This window comes from Alligator mississippiensis, chromosome 1 (assembly GCF_030867095.1).
Source record: "Alligator mississippiensis isolate rAllMis1 chromosome 1, rAllMis1, whole genome shotgun sequence".
Classification (NCBI taxonomy): Eukaryota; Metazoa; Chordata; order Crocodylia; family Alligatoridae; genus Alligator; species Alligator mississippiensis.
Window position 1 is genome coordinate 71331066 of NC_081824.1, and position 21037 is coordinate 71352102.

Consider the following 21037-nt stretch of genomic DNA (forward strand, 5'->3'; position numbering starts at 1 on the left):
TCTTATGCCAACATCGTCCTTGAGGTTAAACAGTATGTGACTGTCGGGACTCAAACACCCGGTCATGTGCCGCTTTGCTTTATGCGGTGAGTGGTGTTCGCCTCTTAGACTCTCATTGCTGACCGAGAAGTTGTTCACTCCTGAGGTGGTTTGCCCTTATCTCGCCAGCCACAACTTTGAATGTTCCCAGGGGGGGCCACCTCCTTGGGGTCTCTCGGTGGTGTACAGGCTGTCTGACAGTAACTTATGGGGCTCCGCCACCCCTACACCCCGTCCTTACACCACCTAGCTGGTTGAATTAGCCAAGTCCTTCTTCTGTGTTGATACCGAGGTTTTCACAGTTGTTTTCTGTCCCAGACTCTTTTGCAGTCAACCGAAGAATCTGTGCAGGGTTATCACTTATCCCGGCTTCATGGATTAAATCATAATGCAGAGTCCTAAAGTCTCGGCTCCCAGCACCCGGTTACCTGGGCCTGTTCCCTTCCTCTCTTAACCCCTTCACCCGGGGAAATATAAAAAGACTAAATCACATCATTGGGCCCTGGGGTCCTTGTTTTCTTCCCCCCCTAGGGCACTTAGTTAGACTAATCCTGTCACTTTCCTTCTCAACCCTTCCACTCGGGGAAACATAAACCAAAATCACCAATGAAACTCTAAGCTAACTCGCCTGTCGTCAGGCCAAGAATCTAGGTAGCCCCTTTTGCCTGCAGATTCCGGGGCCCCTCTCCCTTGAGGTCTACCTTGGGTGCGACCCCTGCATGGGTCACACACCTGTAGCCTCCTCTTCAGTGGATCCTTTATCCTTTGCGGCTCCCTCCGTCAGCCTGGCACTACCCCACTTCTCCCCTTTCTGAAGTGGCCCCGTCCAGGTGTCCCGTAGTCTCACCCAATATGGCTGTTCACCTTCCGAGTTCAGGGCGAACACCCTGTTCGTCCATTGCCCTTCCCATTGCTCCTTCTGAGGCTCTCCCCACAGGGTTCCTTCCGCCTCCTCCCCGTTGCTCCCATGGCTCCCACCTGTTAAGTCATGGGTCTTCGTCGGCTCGTCACTCTCCCCAGACTGTTGCTGTCCCTGCAGCCTACAGAGACTATTTCTAATTCATTGATATTGTTACCAGCATGTTCCCCGCCGCTGCCGCTGCACTCCTCCTTAAAAGCCTCCGCTGACTCCTCAGCCGAGGCTCCATGCCTCCTGGGGGATTTCCGGCATGCGTTGCACTCCAGCACGCTCCTCCGGTCCGTTTCCCCACTTATCTCGCCATTGTTCGCCATTTTTATTTTTGCCAGCCGGCGATTACTGCTGACATCACTGGCCGGTCTCAATTGAATAAAGACAGAGCTGACGAGCTGCACGGGTTCCTCTTCCTGCTCCCGCCTTGTTACAGCTCCTGCTGTGGGTAAGTGTTTTTTTTTCTTATTTAACTTCTGCCTCTTGTTGCCTCCCCCTCCCATTCTCTCCTGTGACACAGTAATTTTTTTCCTTTCTGTTCTTTTTTCCCCCCATGATATATTCACAAACAATAATCATATCTCTTTTCAGCCTTTGATTAGCCAAGCTTTTTAGTCTCCTCTTATAAGGCAGACCCTCCTTAACCCCAATTGCCCTGTAGTTTATTTACAGATTTTGCTACATAGGTATTCACTAAAATGAACTATAATTTTATATATAATAATAAACTTACCTAAGGTGTGGTTTTTGCTAAAATCATTCAATAAGCTTATATAGTCTACCAGTTTAACTAGAATTAAAAAAACAACAGAATGTATTATGATAAAAGAAAAAAAGATGAAACAATGTATGATGGCAAAATAAGATAGGGGTATTATATTTGATTTTGACCCTTATTCTTAGACCAAGCAATGCGAATACACCCAAAGCAGGGATTGGTAACCTTTTGCTAACATGGGCCAGACCTTGAGACCTGGCCTCCTGCTGCAAGCCATAAATCCCCACTTTCCAGAGTACCAAGCCACTTACTCTTATCCTTACTGCCAATCCCCAACCCCTCCACAGTAAGGGCAAGTACAGGCACAAGGGAGGAGGAAGAAGAAGATAGTGACAAAGGGACAGGTAGCATGGTGCAGCTATGTGCTACATGACTCCTCATGTAGCCCCAGGCTGGATTGGACCTCACAGGGTGAATCTACCCCACTTGTGGTCCAGTTCTGGCCATGGGCCAACCTCTGGCCTAAGGAGTATAAGAGAGGTCTACAAGTTGTTAGAGAAGAGCTAAATTGTTTTCTCTCCATTAGCACATTATTTAATATTTTCCACTAATGGAGAAATCCAATTTCCTCTTATCTCTTTAAGAATAAACTGGACCACAAATAGTCATTTAAGTTCTATTTCATTTTTTCTGCAAGAATATATCCTGTCTGAATATGAGGCCTGATTCTGCCAACCCATGATGACTTGCAGATCTCATTAAAGTGAATATCAGTCTAGCAATGGCCTCTTGTTGTTTGTAGTTTTGTATTGCAGACAGGTAGGTTTCTACACTGGAATAGTGCTTTATTGATGTCTAAAAATGGGAAGTTTGATTGTCCTAGTAGCATTTCTCTATACCTGTTCCAGTTTTAGTTTATTTTTCTTGAACATGAGAGCCAGAACAATATCCAGTGTTTCAGGTGAGGTCTAGGAGTGCCTTTCTCTCATTCCTGGAAATACTTCTCCCAACACATCCCAGCCTAGCATTTGCCTTTTTAAGAACTACATCATTTGGGTATCTCTAAGTCATACTATTATTGGCTTGTACATCCAATTCTTTCTACCTCCGTTCTTTCCAACTGACCAGTTGCAGCTTATAGCAGCTATTTTTGCTGGTTTTTTATTTGCATTTTCTTCTATTGAATTTCATCCCATTTCTATTACTTCAGTCCTCAAGATCCTTCAGTTTTGTCTGGAGTCCTGGCTGATATCCCAGTCTTCCTAGTGATGATGCCTCTCTATTGTGGGTCATCAGCAAATTTCATCAGCAGTCTCTTCATATTTATGCCATGAAAGTATTAAGTTTAGCCCCAAGTCTATCTTTGTAGAAGACTGCTAATAACCCAGCCTGACACCTCCCTTTTGAATAATGACTGCCATCAGGGCCGGTCCAACCATTAGGTGAACTAGGCAGTTGCCTAGGGCACCAAAATTTGGGGGGCACTAAAATTAGATGCAGAACAAAATAACAGGAACAGCATTCTAAATAAGAGCCCTGGCCGGCTACAGCTCCACCTTGGTCTAAGACCTTTGGTTTGGTAAGGGGAGAAAGACCTCTGAAAAGACCTCAGAGGTAAAAGTTCATTCTAGACTTCTTATTTTCCCCCACATTGGAAGTGGTGGGGGCACCAAGGTACAAAGGGTGCCAATTACCCTTGGACCAACCCTGACTGCCATCTTTCCTTGAACAAACTCTTTTTACCCACCTTACAATTCCTCTACAAATACCCATGTTTTCCAATTTAGACAGTGTTCCACGTGGCACTGTATCAAATGCTTTAGTGAACTGTATTTCCTTTGGGAAGAAAATCAGCTTTCTTGTCAAAGACAGAAATTGGGTAATTTCATGTGTTAGTTCTTTCAGAATCTGGGATGGAGATTATCCAGTCACCCTGACTTAAGTTCACTCTTTGGGTTTTGCTTCCACCTTGGTGCTGGTAAGTTCCTTTTCAAACAGCTATTGAACTCTCTTTCTGTTGTAGATGCTTTATAAATCTAATAATGCTGGGGTGAGGAAAAGATAGAGGGAGATATTGAAAATTGGCAGTGTCTGAAAAATATATTAGGGCAACAGGTTCCCCTTTTCTCACTGAGTTCCCATTGAACTCAGCCCTGTCTTCCATCCTCACTACCCTGCTCCTCCTCAAAAATCTATGCCTTCTAATTCTGTCCACCCCCAAATGATCTCAGCCATGCTATGCCTCTAGGAAATGAATCCCATTCCATCAGAACTGAGCTGAATTCTGACTAGTCACCGAGCCTTTGTGACAAAAAGAAACTGCCCCCGTAGTAGAGCTGCAGGAATCTCTTCTTAGGCAAATTTGACTGGAACTCTGCCCACTTCCTTATCACCTTAAATCATACCCTATTACCAATAAAAAAAGGAGAAGTTGCAAAGAATTGCAAAGTAGCCTAAGAAGTTGATCTTGTTCAGTTTAACGAAATTCCTTCAGATCAGTGATGCCCACTTCATCCAGCCCACAAGTTATTGTGGTCTGTTGTTCCATGTGAAGCAGCACTTGTCAACAACAATAAACAAACAGCTGACCTGAAGAACAAATGTTACATCAACAACCATTGTGGGAAGCGTCAAGGGATCCTCTGCCTCATAAATGCCAAAGTTAACAAGAATGTATAGCACTGCAACACACATTCAAGACATCCTGAATATATAGAGCAAAGTTTTGAAAAAGGGTTGTGTTCCAGTTTCATTTGCATTGGATCCAACCATGGCACCAATTTGAATGAAACCTTCTTTTGCTCTCTATCCAAAGACTGATGCAGAAATTGATTTGATACAGAGATTGATTGTCATCTAGAGCATGTCCTTGAAGCTACAGGACCAGTGTCATAGAAGGCCAAGAATCCAGATGGTAAGACACTGCACACATGTTGACCAGATGCAGGGGGGAGTTCCAGATGGTATACTATCTACAGTTCCAGAAGACATCATGCCACCGACATGTCCAGTTTTTCATCAGCTGCTGTTTCAAACCTGTCAAATACTGCCAAGGAACTCAAGAAAAGCAAAAAGAACCTGATGCCATTTCAAATGAGACTCCAAGCCCTGAATCAGGTCATCCAAGACAAGTCACTGTCCTATGCAAGTATTTAAAGGACTACATTAACTAGGGTAGAGGGGTGTTATGTATTAAGTGTTAAGTTTCTGTGTATGTACTTCTGGGGCTATTCTGTATTGTATTTGCCTCCTACTGTTGCCTACTATTATTCTTGAAAAGCATTCAGTTAAGCCTTCTGTTCATATAATAAATACGGTTGCACTGTTGCTCCCTGTCTGATCTCACTGGGACACACCTCTGTGATACACAAAATATTTTTTGTCTTTTTTTCTCCATTCACTTGAATTTATCTGATATATATGTTATCTTTACATAACTTGATTTTTTTTCCATTATAACTATTTGTCATTTACCATATTTCCTTGATTCTAAGATGAGGTTTTCCCTCCCTGTTTAGCATGGGGGGGGAGGGGAAATCCCTCATCTTAAAATTGTATATGGGGGGTGGGGCAGGCAGCTGCTGCAGCTCAGTCTCCAGCCCCTACCTAGGGTCAGGGTCATAGCTGCAGCTGCTCTCTGTTCCCCTCTCCTTTCCCCACCCCCCAACCACTGCCCTCACACTCCACCATCTCCCTTCTGTAGCCTCTTCCTCCCAACTGCTCCCCACATGCAGCCTCTGCTCTCCTGCTTGCCCCCTCCCCTCCTTACCTTTGCTTTGCACCAGCAAGCTCCATCCACCTGCAGCCTGAGGCACTGAGCCTGATCCCAGCCCAGCTGGTAGCATCTGCGTGCAGCCCACATAGCTGCTACATGGGCTGGGCTGGGCTGGGGACATGCTCAGTCCCCAGGCTAGAAGAGGCATGAAACAAGGGTAAGGGGGGGAGAGGAGAAGAGAACGGGAGGAAAGGGAGGAGGAAGCAGAGGTGGGGAGGGGGGGGGAGCCTAGGGGGAGTGGAGGGGGATGGGGACAAGAACAAGTAGGCAAACTGCTTGACCTCCCCATATCACCTGCTGCCACCCACTGTTTGCCCACTTGCAGACAGTTAGAATGTATGGAATCTAATCATTTTCAATGATTAGATTCTATACTTAGAAAATTATAACAGATGTATACATTTTCCATGTATACAATCTAATTCTTGCAGGGGTTGTCTTATAGTCAGGGTCATCTTAAATTCGAGTAAATATGGTATGTGTAAGCCCATTTATGGATTCAGTCGTCATTTATAAAGTTGGATGAGTGTGTTAGTTTGTATAATAATGTATATTGCTTCGAGTGTTTACACTGAAATACCATAATAAGTGAAATATAAATATTGTCAGATAAGGTTCTTTGGTTGAATCTGATATCTTTTATTAGACCAACTTAAATAGTTGGAAAACAATTATTAAGCAAGCTTTCGGGTTCAAAAACCCTTCGTCAGGCTAAGGAACTTTCAGCAGTTGGTGTGTGCTCTTCCTGGATGGAATGAAAAGTAAAGAAGCCAGAGGCTGGGCTGGTATGCAGCCTGTCTCTCACCCATTGACTCCTCAATCTACATCTTCATTGACTGCCTATCTTGTATGCATACCAGCCCAGCCTCTGGCTTCTTTACTTTTCATTCCATCCAGGAAGAACACACACCAACTGCTCAAACTTCCTTAGCCCGACAAAGAGTTTTTGAACCCAAAAACTTGCTTAATAATTGTTTTCCAACTATTTAAGTTGGTCTAATAAAAGATATCAGATTCACCCAAAGAACCTTGTCTGCCTATGTCCTTAGACCAACATGGCTACAACCTACACCTATATAAATATTGTTGCTTTTTAATGCAATTGAGATCTAGAGTAGCTTACCAACAGAATATCATTTTGATTTAAAAGGAACCTTTTATGTGTTGCCATTCTGCCAGACACTGGATGGCTCTAGCAAGGGCCAAAATCACTTTAAGGGTTTTATACACATTTTCTATCTTGGCTCAAGCCGCCACCCAGAAAACTGGGAAAATGAATGCTACTTGGGTGTTCCAGTGTGAATAAGCTTCCACACGCGTAAGCAGTGTTAAACTATAACAAGGTTTATTAAAGGGGGGAAGAAAATGGGACAAACAAGCAGTCTTGGTCAGTAGCCCAACTCAATGAGCTATTAATAGTTTATCACCACCAAGCCCAGAGTTCTTTCTTAGTTTCATGTAGGGTAAACTTGGAAGCTAGTATAGCCAGTGTATTTACTAGCCCTACATTTTTCCCATCACTTCACTGATGCTGGGTGGGGAGAGAAGCGGGGAGGAGGGGTATTCTGCCACTGCTGTCACTGGTCCTCTTTACCACTTGGGGGCACTGCTCTATTGCGCTCATTGTCATTTCTTCAACCATGCGTACCAATGTGGAGGTGCAAATAAGGGAAACAGTTTCTAACTATCTGAACATGCATACCAATAGGGATATGCAACTAAACATCACACAGATGTCACACCGAACACAGATACATTAATAGCTTACATCTGCAATGAAAAATTTAATTAGATACCAGCAACAACTTGCTGAAAATATTGTTTGGGGCTTCTGGCTTTTAAGATTTGAAAAGGAGGTTTGGAATGGTTCTGTTTACTGATACTGCAAAATTATCTGGGAGAGAATACTTACCCTGGGGTGCACACAAGTATATCTTCAACACTTTTTATTTTACCATTGAAATAAAACAAATTGTGCCAACTAAATTTTTTGAAATGTCTTCAAGGGGCAATATTCCAATCCACCTCTCATGAACAAAAGAGCTTCATCTACCACTCCAAATCATGCAACCAGAAAACTGCTCTACTCTGCATATTTATATACACCCAGTAATTTTAAATACCTTACTTGGGGATTCTTCTTACTTGGTAAATTCTTCTTTTCTTCACTATAAGTCAAGATTGAATCATTCTACTAGTTGAAATTGTGGGCTTGATGCAGAAATTTCTGAGTAAGCATCCATGGTCTATCTAATGGAGGTGTTCAGAGAACTTTATCAGTTACAACTCACCTTAAAATATATGAATTTTTCAACAACACAGTGCAAACATTTCCAGCAAATACACTTAATATAATTTTGTTTGCCAAGAGGTGTTGCTTCCTTCTTTGGGTATGGTTATGAGAAAGTATTTTATTCAAAAAGGAAAGCAAATGGATAAATTAATAAGTGCCTCCTTCCTGCTTTATGAAAACACAAGCACCCTGGAAAACTGCCGGGTAGCATATGCTAATGGGAAAACCTTTGTTGTTTACTGCTTCCATTATTGTAGCACATGGACGCACCTGCCACAGACTAGACTCCATTGTGCTACACACTGTACAAACAGAACAGAAGGATCATCCCTACCCTAAAAACTAACATTAAAAGCCAAGCAGGAACAGATGGATACAGACAAAAAAGGGAGTAGAGGGAGACAACAAAGACAATATTGGTCATGACAGCCCATGGTCTCAACACATAAACATAATTAAACACAACATTGGCTATCTGTATTTAAAATAATTTAGAAAAATTAAAGTACTAAAATAATTGTGTGTGTTTATCAATCCATTTGTATTTCATATCAAAATGAGTGTGATTTTTTTTCTTTAATAAGATTCAGCTCAGCTTTTCTTGTAAATTTCTCAGCCACATTTTAATAGTTCTACTGACCTTAATCATTATTTTTGTAAATGTCTTGAACATAGAGTGTATCGGTTGCTGTAGGTGAAAACACTAAACCAACTTTTCAAAAACCCCAAGAGGTTAGGAAGACAGGACTTTTCTCTTTCAGAAGCTAGGCTGGTTTGATCCTATCAGATTACATTTATCCAAATGTTACACTGTTCTCTCTTGAAGATGTAAATCGTTTCTTCCAGATTTTAAATTAGCTTTAACTATCTAAAATTCCTTGGATAAATCATGTAACTGATTTTGTAGTTTAGTATCACAGTATCAACTTTCGAGTCTTCATGAACTGCTACTATTTTTAGGGCTAAAATACTGGTACATCATCTGTATTTTTGCTACTTCGTACTTCATTTCTTAAAAACCCTCAAATGAATATCACCCTGGGTTATAAACAGATTCTGCCATGCTTATACAAATTATTTCATAACCAATGTCATACATTATTCCAGTGGAGACCCATCTTTTTTGCCGGTATGTCACAAATCCTCAAGTGCTACTCTGATCTGCTTCCCAATCAGATGCTCTGCTTTCTGCCTCCTGCCCTGTGACCCCTGCCTGATCTGCTGATTTGCTTTATACTCCCTGCCCTGTGACTGTGCTATATGTCCCCTTCCTAGTCTGCTTTACACCACACACAGAGGCTGCCTGTGCCGCTAGGAGCATGCATGCCACAGGTTGGCCACTCCTGAATTATTTTAGTGTTGATCCACTGCAAAGCAATGAGTTGGACAGGGGAACAGGAAACAGAGAATCCTTTGGAATTTAGGAATTCTACATGGTTCCTGTCTGCTCAGTTTCTGGGCATCACCTCTTATTCTCCCACGACTTAATTCTTGTTTCCATTTGGCAGCTTTGTCTCCCTGTGGGGTTTTTTGTAGTCCATAGGGCCTGCTGCTGACCATAGCCAGTTACCAAAAAACCTCCCCAAATAAACAAACCAAAAAAACCCTGAGGCCCAATGTGGACTCTATTCTGCTCCACAGAATGTCCTACAAATTTGAGGAAGTCTGCAAGGAAACAAAAATGGGACCAAGATCAGGAATCCAGGTAGGCATCTGTCTAATCAGGAGAAGCTGGGGAGTTGAAGGCAGAGAGTGTGGGTACCCTTGGGCCTTGGCCAACCCTTGGCCAAAGAAAAACCTTGGGTGCATCCAGACAAGCACGCACGTGCCTCTTGCCTCGTCTCAAACCCCTTTGAGGCAGGGCAAGAGGCACATACGGGAATGAAAAAATTAGACCCCTGGCCCCCCTGGGTGCAGCCCCCCCAACACAGCACATGGAATACTCCCCCTCACAGGGCCCCACATTCTCCCTGGAGGATCACAGCCCCTATTCCCCACAGGGCCCCTGCCTGGGACCCTTTGCAGGGGGGGGGGGGCTGTGGCCCTCCAGGGGGGAGCTGGGAACTGGGAGAGAAGTATTCCATGTGCTGTTTTGGGGGGGCTGCACCCTGTGGGGGCCAGGGGACCCACCCCTCCTGAGCAGCCCCCCACAAGGTCCCCCACACCCACAGTCCCCCCAGCAATTGCCCCACTCCTACCCATACACCAGCCTACATCCCTCCACACACACACACACACCTTCCCCCACACCCCCACCCATCCCCTTCCTGCAAACACCACATCCCCCCATCACACACCCATCACATGTGGACAAAACCAAAAGCACACATCAACACATAAGTATTTAGAATTTATTTTATCGTGATGATAGAGACACTGGTAGGCTTCCACATTGCAAATATACCAATAAAGCATTGCCCAACTGATCATGTTCTCTCTCTCTCTCTCTCTAGATATATATATGTTCGTGCATGTGTATAGAGTGGTCTTTTGTTTTAATTGTGGAAAAACATGTATTTGGGGGTATTTTTAAAAATAGATTTGGGATGCTGCTGCAGCAGTCCAGCTGGCACAAGGTGTAGTGTCCCCAGGTACCATGTGGCCAGGCCCCAGAAGCTCCTGAGAGCAAGTAGCCCTGAGTTATTTGCCATGGCAGCTTTTTTGTACTGATGGGGCCAGGACAGGGCAGCTTTTTATACTGCTGGGGACAGCACAAGTGCTGGTCCTGGGCTCTAGCTCCCCTTGGCTGCAGATCCGGGAGGAGCCACGGTTATTTTGCCCCAAGTGGCACAATTTGCTCCACAACAAAGTGCATGTCCAATCACGTGCGCCGAGGCAAAAAGCCCTGGCTCAAATTTGCACCGCTTCTATTTGACATGCCCCTTGAGTTCAAGAGTGCAACATTCTGTGTAAGGGGAAAGGCAAGCCCAGGACAGTTTGGCATTTATTGAGTCAGCATACCTGGGAATGCAGCTTCCTGGCCTGTTGCTGGAAATGTGATTGTTCAAAGGTTCTATCATGGTTTATGGGTTAGTTGAGCAGCATCACTCACTATAATAAGCATACCTCAAATGACAAATAACTGGCATAGCTCCTCTTTTACAAGCTCCCATAACAAAACACCAAATCAGTAGTTCTAAAATAGGACTGTTTATGTTAGTTTTATGGTATTAAAATATAGTCATTTCTAACCGCACTGCAACAATTCTAGAGTTGCCGTGGGATTGTTAAAAATCAAGTATTATGAATTTCTTGATCTTGTTACTGCTTAATCTCAAATATGCTAAAGTTCTAAGTCTTCGATTCAAACTGCAAACCTGCTGCTTGAGTTTTTCTTTTATTCAGGGTGGGTAGTCATTAGATCCTGGTGGTTAATTTTATAACAGGCACTCGTGATTGCTTTCTCTGGACAGATGAGTACAAACCTAAAAGAGAACAAAACTTATGCCTATTCTGGTAAATAAACTAGAAAAATAAAATCACAGTCATGACCCTCAGGGGTCTAAACCAATGGTTCTCAACCTTTTTTGTACCAGGACCCATCTGTAAGCATTGATAGCCAGTTCTGACCCAGTGCCCTTTACTCCTGACCCACTTCCCCATGCCCCCAGGCCCCAGTCCCCCAGTGTGTAAGGCACAGAGTGGGTGTGTGGGGAATGTGGGGGGATGTATGTGGCATGGGGGGCCCCAAGCAGCCCCTTGCGTGCTGAAACTCTGACAACCTGTAAGGGAAAAGCCACCGTTTCTCATGTTTTTCTCCTTTAAAGGAGAATCCATTTTTAAAGTTTGTCAATCTGTTTTCAAAATTTGTTTGAAACCCATTTATATATTCTTGCAACTCACTTTTGGGTCATGACCCACGGGTTGAGAAACACTGGTGTAAACCACAGGGCCATATCCAGATGAATGCAGATGTGTGGTATGTGGTGCCACCTGTCTGTGGCGCCACACACCAGATATGCAGGCGTTCCCCACACTGCTACATTACAGTGCTTTGGGGGGGGGGGGGTAGCCCCAGGAGATCCCAGGGTCAAGAAAACCCAAGCTCAAAAAAAGCAGGGCGATACATGTGGCAGCAGCACGTGCCACCCAAAACCAGAGCCTGGCCAGCTGGAGCCATGCTCTGGCTACCGGCCAGGCTTCCTGCCACAGCTGCAGCCCTGGGAGGCCCCCAGGACCCCAGGTAAGGCTGCTGGGACCAGCACAGCTACTGGCCCCAGCCTCCCCTACCTCAGCCAAGGTAACCTGCCAAGTGCCAAAGAACACATGGCACATGCATTCCCCAGGGACAAGTAGCAGCTGCACCAAGTGTGCCACTGCTACTTGTCCGGGGGAAAAGTGTCAGTGCTCATCTGGATGCTGCCCAGAAGTCCAAACATCCCCTTGCTTTCTCCAGGAAGGGGATGATAGAGGACATGAAATAAGGACCTGAAGTGCTATTGTTCTCTTCTTTTACAGTTTGTAATTTGCCAAATCTGCAACAGTAATAAAACCAACTGCTTTGGTTTAGCTTTAGCTGAGGAGTGGTGGGATCCCAGAAAGGTGACCTCCATAAAATCAGAAGATACAGGTATACAAACCTGAAAGAGGGAGAGCTTTAAAAAACTTTCTCAATTCTGTAAGTTCTCTCTCTCTGCCAAACAACTGGCAGTCAAGTGGTTGAAAAGAAACCCATTAAATAAGTTCAGGCACGGTTCATGCCTTCACAGCAACAAAAATACTTCCAGAGGCAGGAAACTAAACGAGTTAGTTGATGTATCTATTTCAGACAAAATCCTTCACTGCCGTAGCATGTGTCCTTCACTGTTCACGGTGCATTGCATGTTGCATTAGGCATCTCTGTGAAATCAAGTGATTGTGTTTCCGTGGCTCCATTCATTCACGTCGGGAAGATGTAATAGCCAATCTGCCTCGCCCTCCACAAGGACCCCCCCCCCACCCCCCCAAAAAAAGTTGCTGCCGCTTCGGATCATTTTTATTTCTACAAATTGCCTTAACAACTCCCCCCTCCAAGCATAAACGTTGGCATCTGCCTACATAGGGCGACTGTCTCCATCTAATCGCAGTTTGATGGATACTTCCCCCCCCAGCAGTTCGCAGGGGAAAGCACTTCCCTGCCGCCCCCCTCGAGGCGCTGCATCGTGTGTGCGCGGCAGACGGTCATGTAGGTGATCTTATTTTGCGAGGCTAGAACTTATTTTTAGAATCTTTTTTTCCCCCTTTGGGCCTCCCCCGCCCCTCCCAGAGGAGAGCGAGCGGCCGCTTGACACTAGATCCGCTCTAGCTCTGTTTTCTTTGCCTAGGGATGTTGTTCGCGTTTGCTCTTTACTCCTTCGGCTCCGACTCGGGCTTCGCAAGCGCTGCGCCCGGTGGCCCCACGTCCTAGACACCGCTTGCTGGGGGGATGGGGGATGGCAGGCTCGATGTGCGCGCGAAGGTATCGACCCGCGGGGGGATGTGCTGAGATCTGCCAGCTCCCCCAGGTGACAAGGTGGGGGGGAATCTCCCTGGTGGCCGGCTTCGGGCTCCCCTCGCTGGGGGCTCGCTGCCTTGCCCCCGGGGCCCAGCTTGTGCCGTCGCTGCGCGGGACGGGGCTGGGCCTGACTGTATGAAAGGGGTCTGGGGGGTCAGCTCCTCCCCGCCCGCCGCCTGCGCCGCGAGCCAGGGGCCCGGCCCGGCATCCCCGGCCTCGGAGGACACCGCGTGGAGCAGGAGCCCCCAGGACGCAGCGAGGGCGGAGGAGGCGCCGCTTCGCCAGCGCCATCTCCTCCCCCGTCCGGCCGCCGCTGCCGCTGGTTGGTGCTGGCGGCGGGGGCCGGGCCAGGCGCGGCGCGGCGCGGCGCGGCGCGGGCGGGGGCTGCGGAGCCGGAGCCGGGGCCGGGCCGCGCTGCTCGCAGTCCGCTCCGGCCGGCGGCGGAGTTGGCGCGGGGAGGTACCGGGGCAGGGCAGCGCGGGGAAAGTTGGCGCGGGGGCAGCAGGAAAGTTGCTCGGGCCGCTGCGCCCGTCCCGTCCCGTCCCGTCCCGTCCCGTCCCGCTGCGCCCGAGCCCTGCCCCGGGGGGCACCGCCGGAGGCCCCTTGGCGCCCGTCGCCCCCGGGAGCGCAGCGCGGGAGCCGGCGGCGATGCCGCCCGGGAGCCCCGCGCCCGCCCGCCCGCGTTGGGGCGTCGCGCTGTGGCTGGGGCTGCTGGGGCTGCAGGCGGCGCTGGGCTGGGCCGGGGCCAGGGCCAGGGCCGGGGGCTGCCCGCCGCCCTGCGAGTGCTCAGAAGCGGCGCGGACGGTGCAGTGCGCGGGCCGGGGGCTGCGGGAGGTGCCCCGGGACCTGCCGCCCTCCACGCGCAGCCTCTCCCTGACGGGCAACCCCCTGGGCAGCCTGCCCGCCACCGCCTTCCCGGCCCTGCCCGAGCTGCGCGACCTCCGCCTGAGCAGCTGCGAGCTGCGGGCCGTGGAGGCGGACGCCCTGGCCCCCCTGCCCAGCCTGTGGCAGCTGGACCTCCGCAGCAACCCGCTGGACTTCGTGAGCCCGCGGGCCTTCGGCAACGCCAGCAGCGCCCTGCGGGAGCTCAGCCTCGCCGGTGCCCTGGCCAACCTCAGCGCTGTGGCTGCCCTGCTGCAGGGGGGCGCGCTGCCCAGCCTGGCCCACCTGGACCTGGCCGACAATGGGCTGCTCTCCCTGCCCGAGGGCATCTTCTCCGCCCTGCCCAGCCTGCAGCACCTGGACCTGCGCAACAACTCCCTGGTGAGCCTGCACAACGTGTCCTTCCAGGGCTTGGGCCAGCTGGAGAGTCTCAACCTCAGTGACAACTCCCTCATGCGCCTGAGGAACGCCACCCTTTCCCAGCTCCGCAGCCTGCCCAGGCTCCAGAGGATCGGCCTCAGCCACAACCCCTGGGTCTGCGACTGTAACATCGAGGACATGGTGAACTGGCTCAAGGAGAGCAACCAGGTGGAGGGCAAGGGCTCACTGAGCTGCTCCTACCCCGACGGCCTGTTGGACAAGCCGCTGGTGAAGATCCGCAGTTCGGACCTGAACTGCTCCCTGCCAGTCGACATCCAGTCCCAGCTCCAGACTTCTTACGTCTTCCTAGGGATAGTCCTGGCCCTCATCGGAGCCATTTTTCTCCTGGTTTTATATTTGAACCGAAAAGGAATCAAAAAGTGGATGCACAATATCAGGGATGCGTGTAGGGATCACATGGAGGGATATCACTACAGATACGAGATCAATGCAGACCCCAGGTTGACAAACCTCAGCTCCAATTCAGACGTCTGAGGAAGCTGTGGAAAAAGCAAGACAACGCACAATAGCAATGCATGAAATGTAGACTTAAGCTTTACCCCCATGCTTGCTCCCCCTCTCCCAGAGAAATGACAGACTTATTTGTGCCATGCGGGGAATATGCCTCCATGTGATGTCAAGTTCATTATTGTTTTCTGTTATCCTGAGATATTGAGCAATTGTGCATGGTGTTGGGCTGTACATAAGAAATATGCTGCTACTCCCTCTCCCCCTACTTAACTTTGGAACTTGCTATCAATGCTTGTTTGGGGAAAGAAGTTCAAAATCAAAAAGGAAAAAAGGATTTTCTTTCTTCAGATGCTCCCAACGTACCGGAGTGTTTAGAATGCACCAATACAGATACCATTCAACAAAAGCTGCCTCAGCCTTTTTTGGGAAAAAAAAATGTTATACTCATCAATACTGGTTTTGTTCTTATGTATCCTAATTGTGAAGAAACAAAAACCCGTATTCCATAGACTATCTACCGGTTTAACAAAGCTTCTTTTAACAAATCCCTCTGTACAAAGAAGCAAATAAGATAGTGAGCATGCACAAATACTTTATAGTTTTACATGTTAGGGGAAACTTACAACCTCAGTAAGACGCTGACTATTTTGTAAAGTTACTTTTGATTGCAGTTTACATGAAAACAGAATGCTTTTTTATATAAACTGCATATACTCAGTTTCAACTGTTAAATTCAATAAACCTTCTTATAGGAACTATGGCTGTGTTGAAGTTTGCTGTTTAATAGTCAAACTCTGAATAAAATGCACAGAAATCTAAGAATGCGAACAGTATTATATTCTCCAAGGAGCAGTAACTGTACGATCCAATTTCAAGGGAATCTTGCTTCTGTTTTACAGGCTGGAGAGATAGGAGTCCAGATTAAAGTTTTAGGGCCAGATTCACAAAAGCTATTTAGGCACCTAACCCTCCTCAGTGGGAACAGGATTTAAACTCCTTTCCGCAGTGGAATTTAACTGCCTAAAAACCTTTTGAACCTGGCCCTTATTTTCTAGGCTTACCTATTCATGTGGCAACTTGTGAAACACAGGATGAGAATCCAATTTCACCTAATACATAATTCTCCCTCTCCCTCAGGGCAAATGCTAGATTTTTCCTTAGTATTACAATCAGACTACAGATCAGTGAAGTTTGCATGAAGATTCCCACACCATATTTTTCTTTTTAAATTGAGATTAGAGAGATCGAAAGCTATAAAAAGTTTTACCAACACTTTGTTATCTTTAAAAATATGTATTTTCATAGGTTACAGCAAACCAAATGTGGTCACATTCTGAAGTGTGTGGGTTTCAGGAACCTGTGTAAATCAAGGCAGAACTTGGCACAGTAAACTAAATGTTTATAATTTACATCCCTCATGCAGTATTGCAAAAGTCTCTATTCTGAGTGTTCGAGATGTTATTTAATGCTAAAGTTAATTTAAAAATTACTAATTGGTGATCCTCAATAAGTCTTGTGTACATATTCAGGCTTGATTGTCTGTGTGTGTGTGTGTGTGTGTGTGTGTGTGTGTCTGTGAGAGAGAGAGTCGGAGACAGAGAGAATGCCATTTTTTAACTATTAATCCAAAACGTAGGAAAACTCATAAAAATATCTAGTATTTAAACTGATGACATGTTTTAGAGGGGTTGCAGCTGAATCATCTGTAGTGATGAGTAACAAACTTTTCTTATAAACATGTAGATTCTAAATGAAAAGATTTGTTCACAAACTTTGATAACTGCCTTCATATTTTAGCCCTTTGGTAGTATACTTCAACTCTTATTTTGTTATCTGAAATGGTAGTAAACATATTATAAAATATATAAGCCTAGCACTTCTTGTTCTAACAGCTAAATAATTATTTTTGTTAATATCTGCCTTTCACATCAGGGTTCATGATTGTAAAGCAGTTCTTAAGATAGTGGGTAAAATAACTTAAACTTAATTTGACAGTTGTGTCTATTTTAAATGCAAATTGTATAGCTATAGTTTGTGGCATTCTTAAAAAAACTTTATGATAAGGCTAACTTTTTGCTAGTTAATATACCTTATTTCAAAGCTATCAGTGATTTCTTTTTTTATTTCAAATATACATCTGTACATTTAATTTCAGGAGTTATGGAAAAGGAGGTACATTCAAGGTTCTAATGTAGTGAGCTGTTTTAAGATTAATGTCTTTTATTCCTCCTCCTAGTTTATATTCATGAATTATATTAGGATTACAGTATAGTAATGTATATGTATATATAACAAATTACTTGCCCAATGTCACTTAAATATTTTAAGAACAGTACAGTTACTATATGAATAACTTACCATGAAACAGCGCCAAAATCTTTAAAGCCCATGAGTACTTTGTAAATAGAAAAAATTGTGTACAATTTATATTAGTTACATGATAATTGTTATACCAGAATTTAAAACTTGGTAGATATGCAACTTTATAGACTAAATTCCATATATAGAGAGAAATCACAAGCTGTTGTGAATGCAAGTTCTTGTGCTGTCTCGATTATGTCTTAGTTTGTAAAGGTGCATATACAGCCTGACTTCTGTCTGCATTCAAACTAACATGGCTCTTATTAGGGATTGTCAACTTCATATGCTTACGGCTAACAGCAATCCGTTCTGAACTTTGGCTGGTCAACACTCCTACAATATATCTGTTACTATTAATTAACTGTACTAACAGTGATAGCAGTAGCTATCGTCTAAAGTATGTGCATGCCAAGCTGTCTCCTGGAATGCTTAGTCTTCACTAAAACATAAGTTAAAAATTCATACTGTGAAACATCAGTCAGACATATCTAGCTAATTCATGTGACACTACTATCTGTGTATAAAATTACTCACAGGTAGGTAGATACCTGACCATTTTAGTCACAATACATATCTAAAGACTTTAGCACATCAGTGTTTGTCAGTGGGCAAATATCAGTGCTGTACAGCATTTTTATACAACTGAAAGTTGTTGTAGTAGAATTATATTAAAACATTGGTGATACCAACAGTAAAAATGTGTTTCATCATTTGCTTTCATGTGCATTTTCTGCATATGACCACTGACCTGTTGCAGTATTGTGTTTAGCCAATATGCCTACATTTTTTTTGGCTCACAATGAACATTTTGGTATTTTGTGGATGAATTTGATCACTAAATTCCACTTCTGTGGTGGTTGGAAATTGTCTTCTTTTCCTGCTATGAAGTATTTCAGTGGCCACAACAGATATTAGAAAGAGAGTTATAAAACTGCATCAGAATTTTTAAAAAGTATGTATTTAAAATACTTCAGAATAACAGGGTTATCTGAAGTGTGTTCCTGCCCTTCCCCTTACTTATCCTGTTTTGACACCAGAGGTGTTATTTGATTACTACTTCCAAAGACATTTTAAATAGTGGTGGGGCTGTTTTATTAATTTAACATTTGACAACAAGTGCGACAGCATGTAAAACTATAAGGTGTCTTGTGTATATGTGTATGTATATATATGTGTGTGTGTGTATAAACATACATACATACATATATATAACTGAAAGTTCAAAATCAGCTAGTTGACATTCATGTTTCATAGGAAATAGCATCTACATTAAAGCAGGGACAAAGCTTCAGAGAAGAATGACCAGCTTACCAAGGTCCTGAAAATAGTTCAATGACAATAAGCCCACTCTTCTTTAAAAGGAAAAAACAGAATGGAATTAGAAGATTTTTAATATTACTCTTATAAATATGAACAAATGTGAATTTGAGTAGTTTGTTATTGCCCAAATTCAGTGACAGAAAATTCCCAAAATCTTTTTATTCCTAGTCTGGTATCTGCTAGGTAGAATAACGTTTTATATACTCCACAAGATAAAACCTAAACCACTACTTCTGAAACCCCATTGGGAATATTATACATCTGTCCTTTAAGTCAGTCCAACTTTTAAGCGCTGTTAATACCAAGCAGCTAGCCAGATGAAGCCCCCTACCCAAACTAATACACAGTGGTGGACAATGATTCCATTGAAGATGTAGACACAGCAGTAGCATATTGAAGTTCATTGCTCTGCAAGATAAAGCTCTACTTTTCTAACTATTAGAAATCTTTTCAGAGAATTTGTTACATATCTAAATGATTAGTATATTTTTCTCCCCTTCCTGTCTCCCCTTAAATACCCTTGCAGAAAAGCCATGAAAATCCCATATATTAAAAATAAAAGACTGAATGCAACTGCATTTTGGGATTTACCATTTTCTTTTGCCCTTAAGTTTTAACATTAAAGGGGCCCTTGTCAGAGCTGACAGGACCAGAATTTGACATACACTCTCTCTCTTTCTCTTCAGCAGCTGTGTTCATCAGCAACCTTCAATCATTCTGTGAGAATATGATGAAGAAAATAACATTTGGTAAGAAAATATTTCAGTTTCAAGCTTCAAAATGATTTTTATATACTGTGAGGGGAGGTTCAAAGGAAAAATTATTTTTAAAACTATGAAAGAGACCATAAGAATGTCCTATTTTTAATTTCTCAACTATGATCAGAACACAGTTGATAATGGGCTCAATCAATACTTGTATTTGTCAAAGATCCCGTAACTTTTTTATATTATGGACAGTCTTTAAAAATATACACATAATTTATTTTTCTAATACTCAGCAACGTGATTGTACAAAACAAATGGAGCCGCTTCCTGTAATATTTTAATTCAGGCATTTCGAATGTTATATTTGGTGGGGCATAACTAGTTTTTTTTAATGAATGTATACAGCATTGAAAAGTAAAGTGATACTTTACAAATGGATTTTTTTTTTTATACCAATGGGTTTTCAGTGCTCTTGTAGGTGCTAGGTCTTTCCAATTATCAGAGAGCAAACTTGCTGTCTCTAACAGTATTATGAGCATGAATTAGTCAAAGACATGCATTAATTTTAGTCAGACTTAGACTATATCTATACATGTTCATGGGAGCACATTACTGGCATAGGAATATTTTTTATAGCATACTAGCAAAGTGCTTTTAGTATGAATTTACCAATACATACTAGCAGATCTGTACTTTGTACCAGGATAGTGCCCACTTTTCACACATCTGCCCATCTTGAGAGAAATAAGCTCTACTGCCCATGTAAGTGCAGTACCTAAACTAGGGGCTTCTGCCAGAACGTTGATGTTGCTGAAAGATCATACATTTTCACGGTGAACAAATACCTCTTTGCTAGGTACACTTAGCTTTAGATTAGGCCTTATATCTCCAATGTAATCCTAAATCAAAATTATAAAACGAGAAACCAGTAAACAAATATGTGTTATTTTAACAAATGCATTTATATTTTAACACTTTAAAACTTGTAATTATTTTCAGTTTTCAAAGCATTCACAGGACAGCATTTTCTCTTTTGTGTGGCCCAGCATGATGGCATGCTAGTGAAATAATGTGGCATTTTTGAGTTTGTACATTCTTTAAAAATTATGTATGAAGGGAATGTCTTGCATCTAAAAAACAGTAATGAATTTTAATAGATATTGTGATAAAAGATTGACAAAGTTACTCTAGTATGTTTGATTATTGTCGGAGTTTCATGCATGCAAGAGATTTGTCAAGTTATTAGATTTGGGGCACTGACGCTATAATAATTCTTCAGCAAAGCCAAAATAACAAAGCCAAAATAACTTGTCCATCAGATTGCAAATAGATGTGTGCTTGCTCTCTTGATTTAAGTACTTCAAATCTTCCTAGGCAATGTTACAGTGTGGTTTTAAAGACAAAAGTATTTTTTCTTTACAGTACATATTGGTTACTGTGGTGCAAATTTACATTAACAACTGTTGATAAAAGCAATTTCTACATAGAATGAATAAATGCATTTTAAAATTAAATTAAGTAAGTGATGTACTGGCTGTATCCTCATAATTCCTCTTGTTTTGAATGTAATTTGATAGTTTTATATTTCTAACTTTGAATAAATTTACTACTTACTTTTTCAAGTTGAGTCAATTTTAACATTATTTAAAATGGATTTTTAGGTTTTTA

The 21037-nt window shown here is 43.8% G+C and overlaps 1 protein-coding gene across 1 annotated transcript; it reads left to right on the forward strand.

Annotated features, from left to right (window-relative positions):
- The first annotated feature begins 13037 nt into the window (after positions 1-13037).
- On the forward strand, positions 13038-20991 carry TPBG (trophoblast glycoprotein). The gene has a single exon (XM_019496804.2). The coding sequence runs from the start codon at positions 13344-13346 to the stop codon at positions 15003-15005; it is 1662 nt and encodes a 553-aa protein (XP_019352349.2). The 5' UTR covers positions 13038-13343; the 3' UTR covers positions 15006-20991.
- The last annotated feature ends 46 nt before the right edge of the window (positions 20992-21037 follow it).

What these genes read in the sequence shown, in the direction of transcription:
- TPBG (XM_019496804.2), top strand. Translation starts at nt 13,344, where the DNA reads ATGAAAGGGGTCTGGGGGGTCAGCTCCTCCCCGCCCGCCGCCTGCGCC.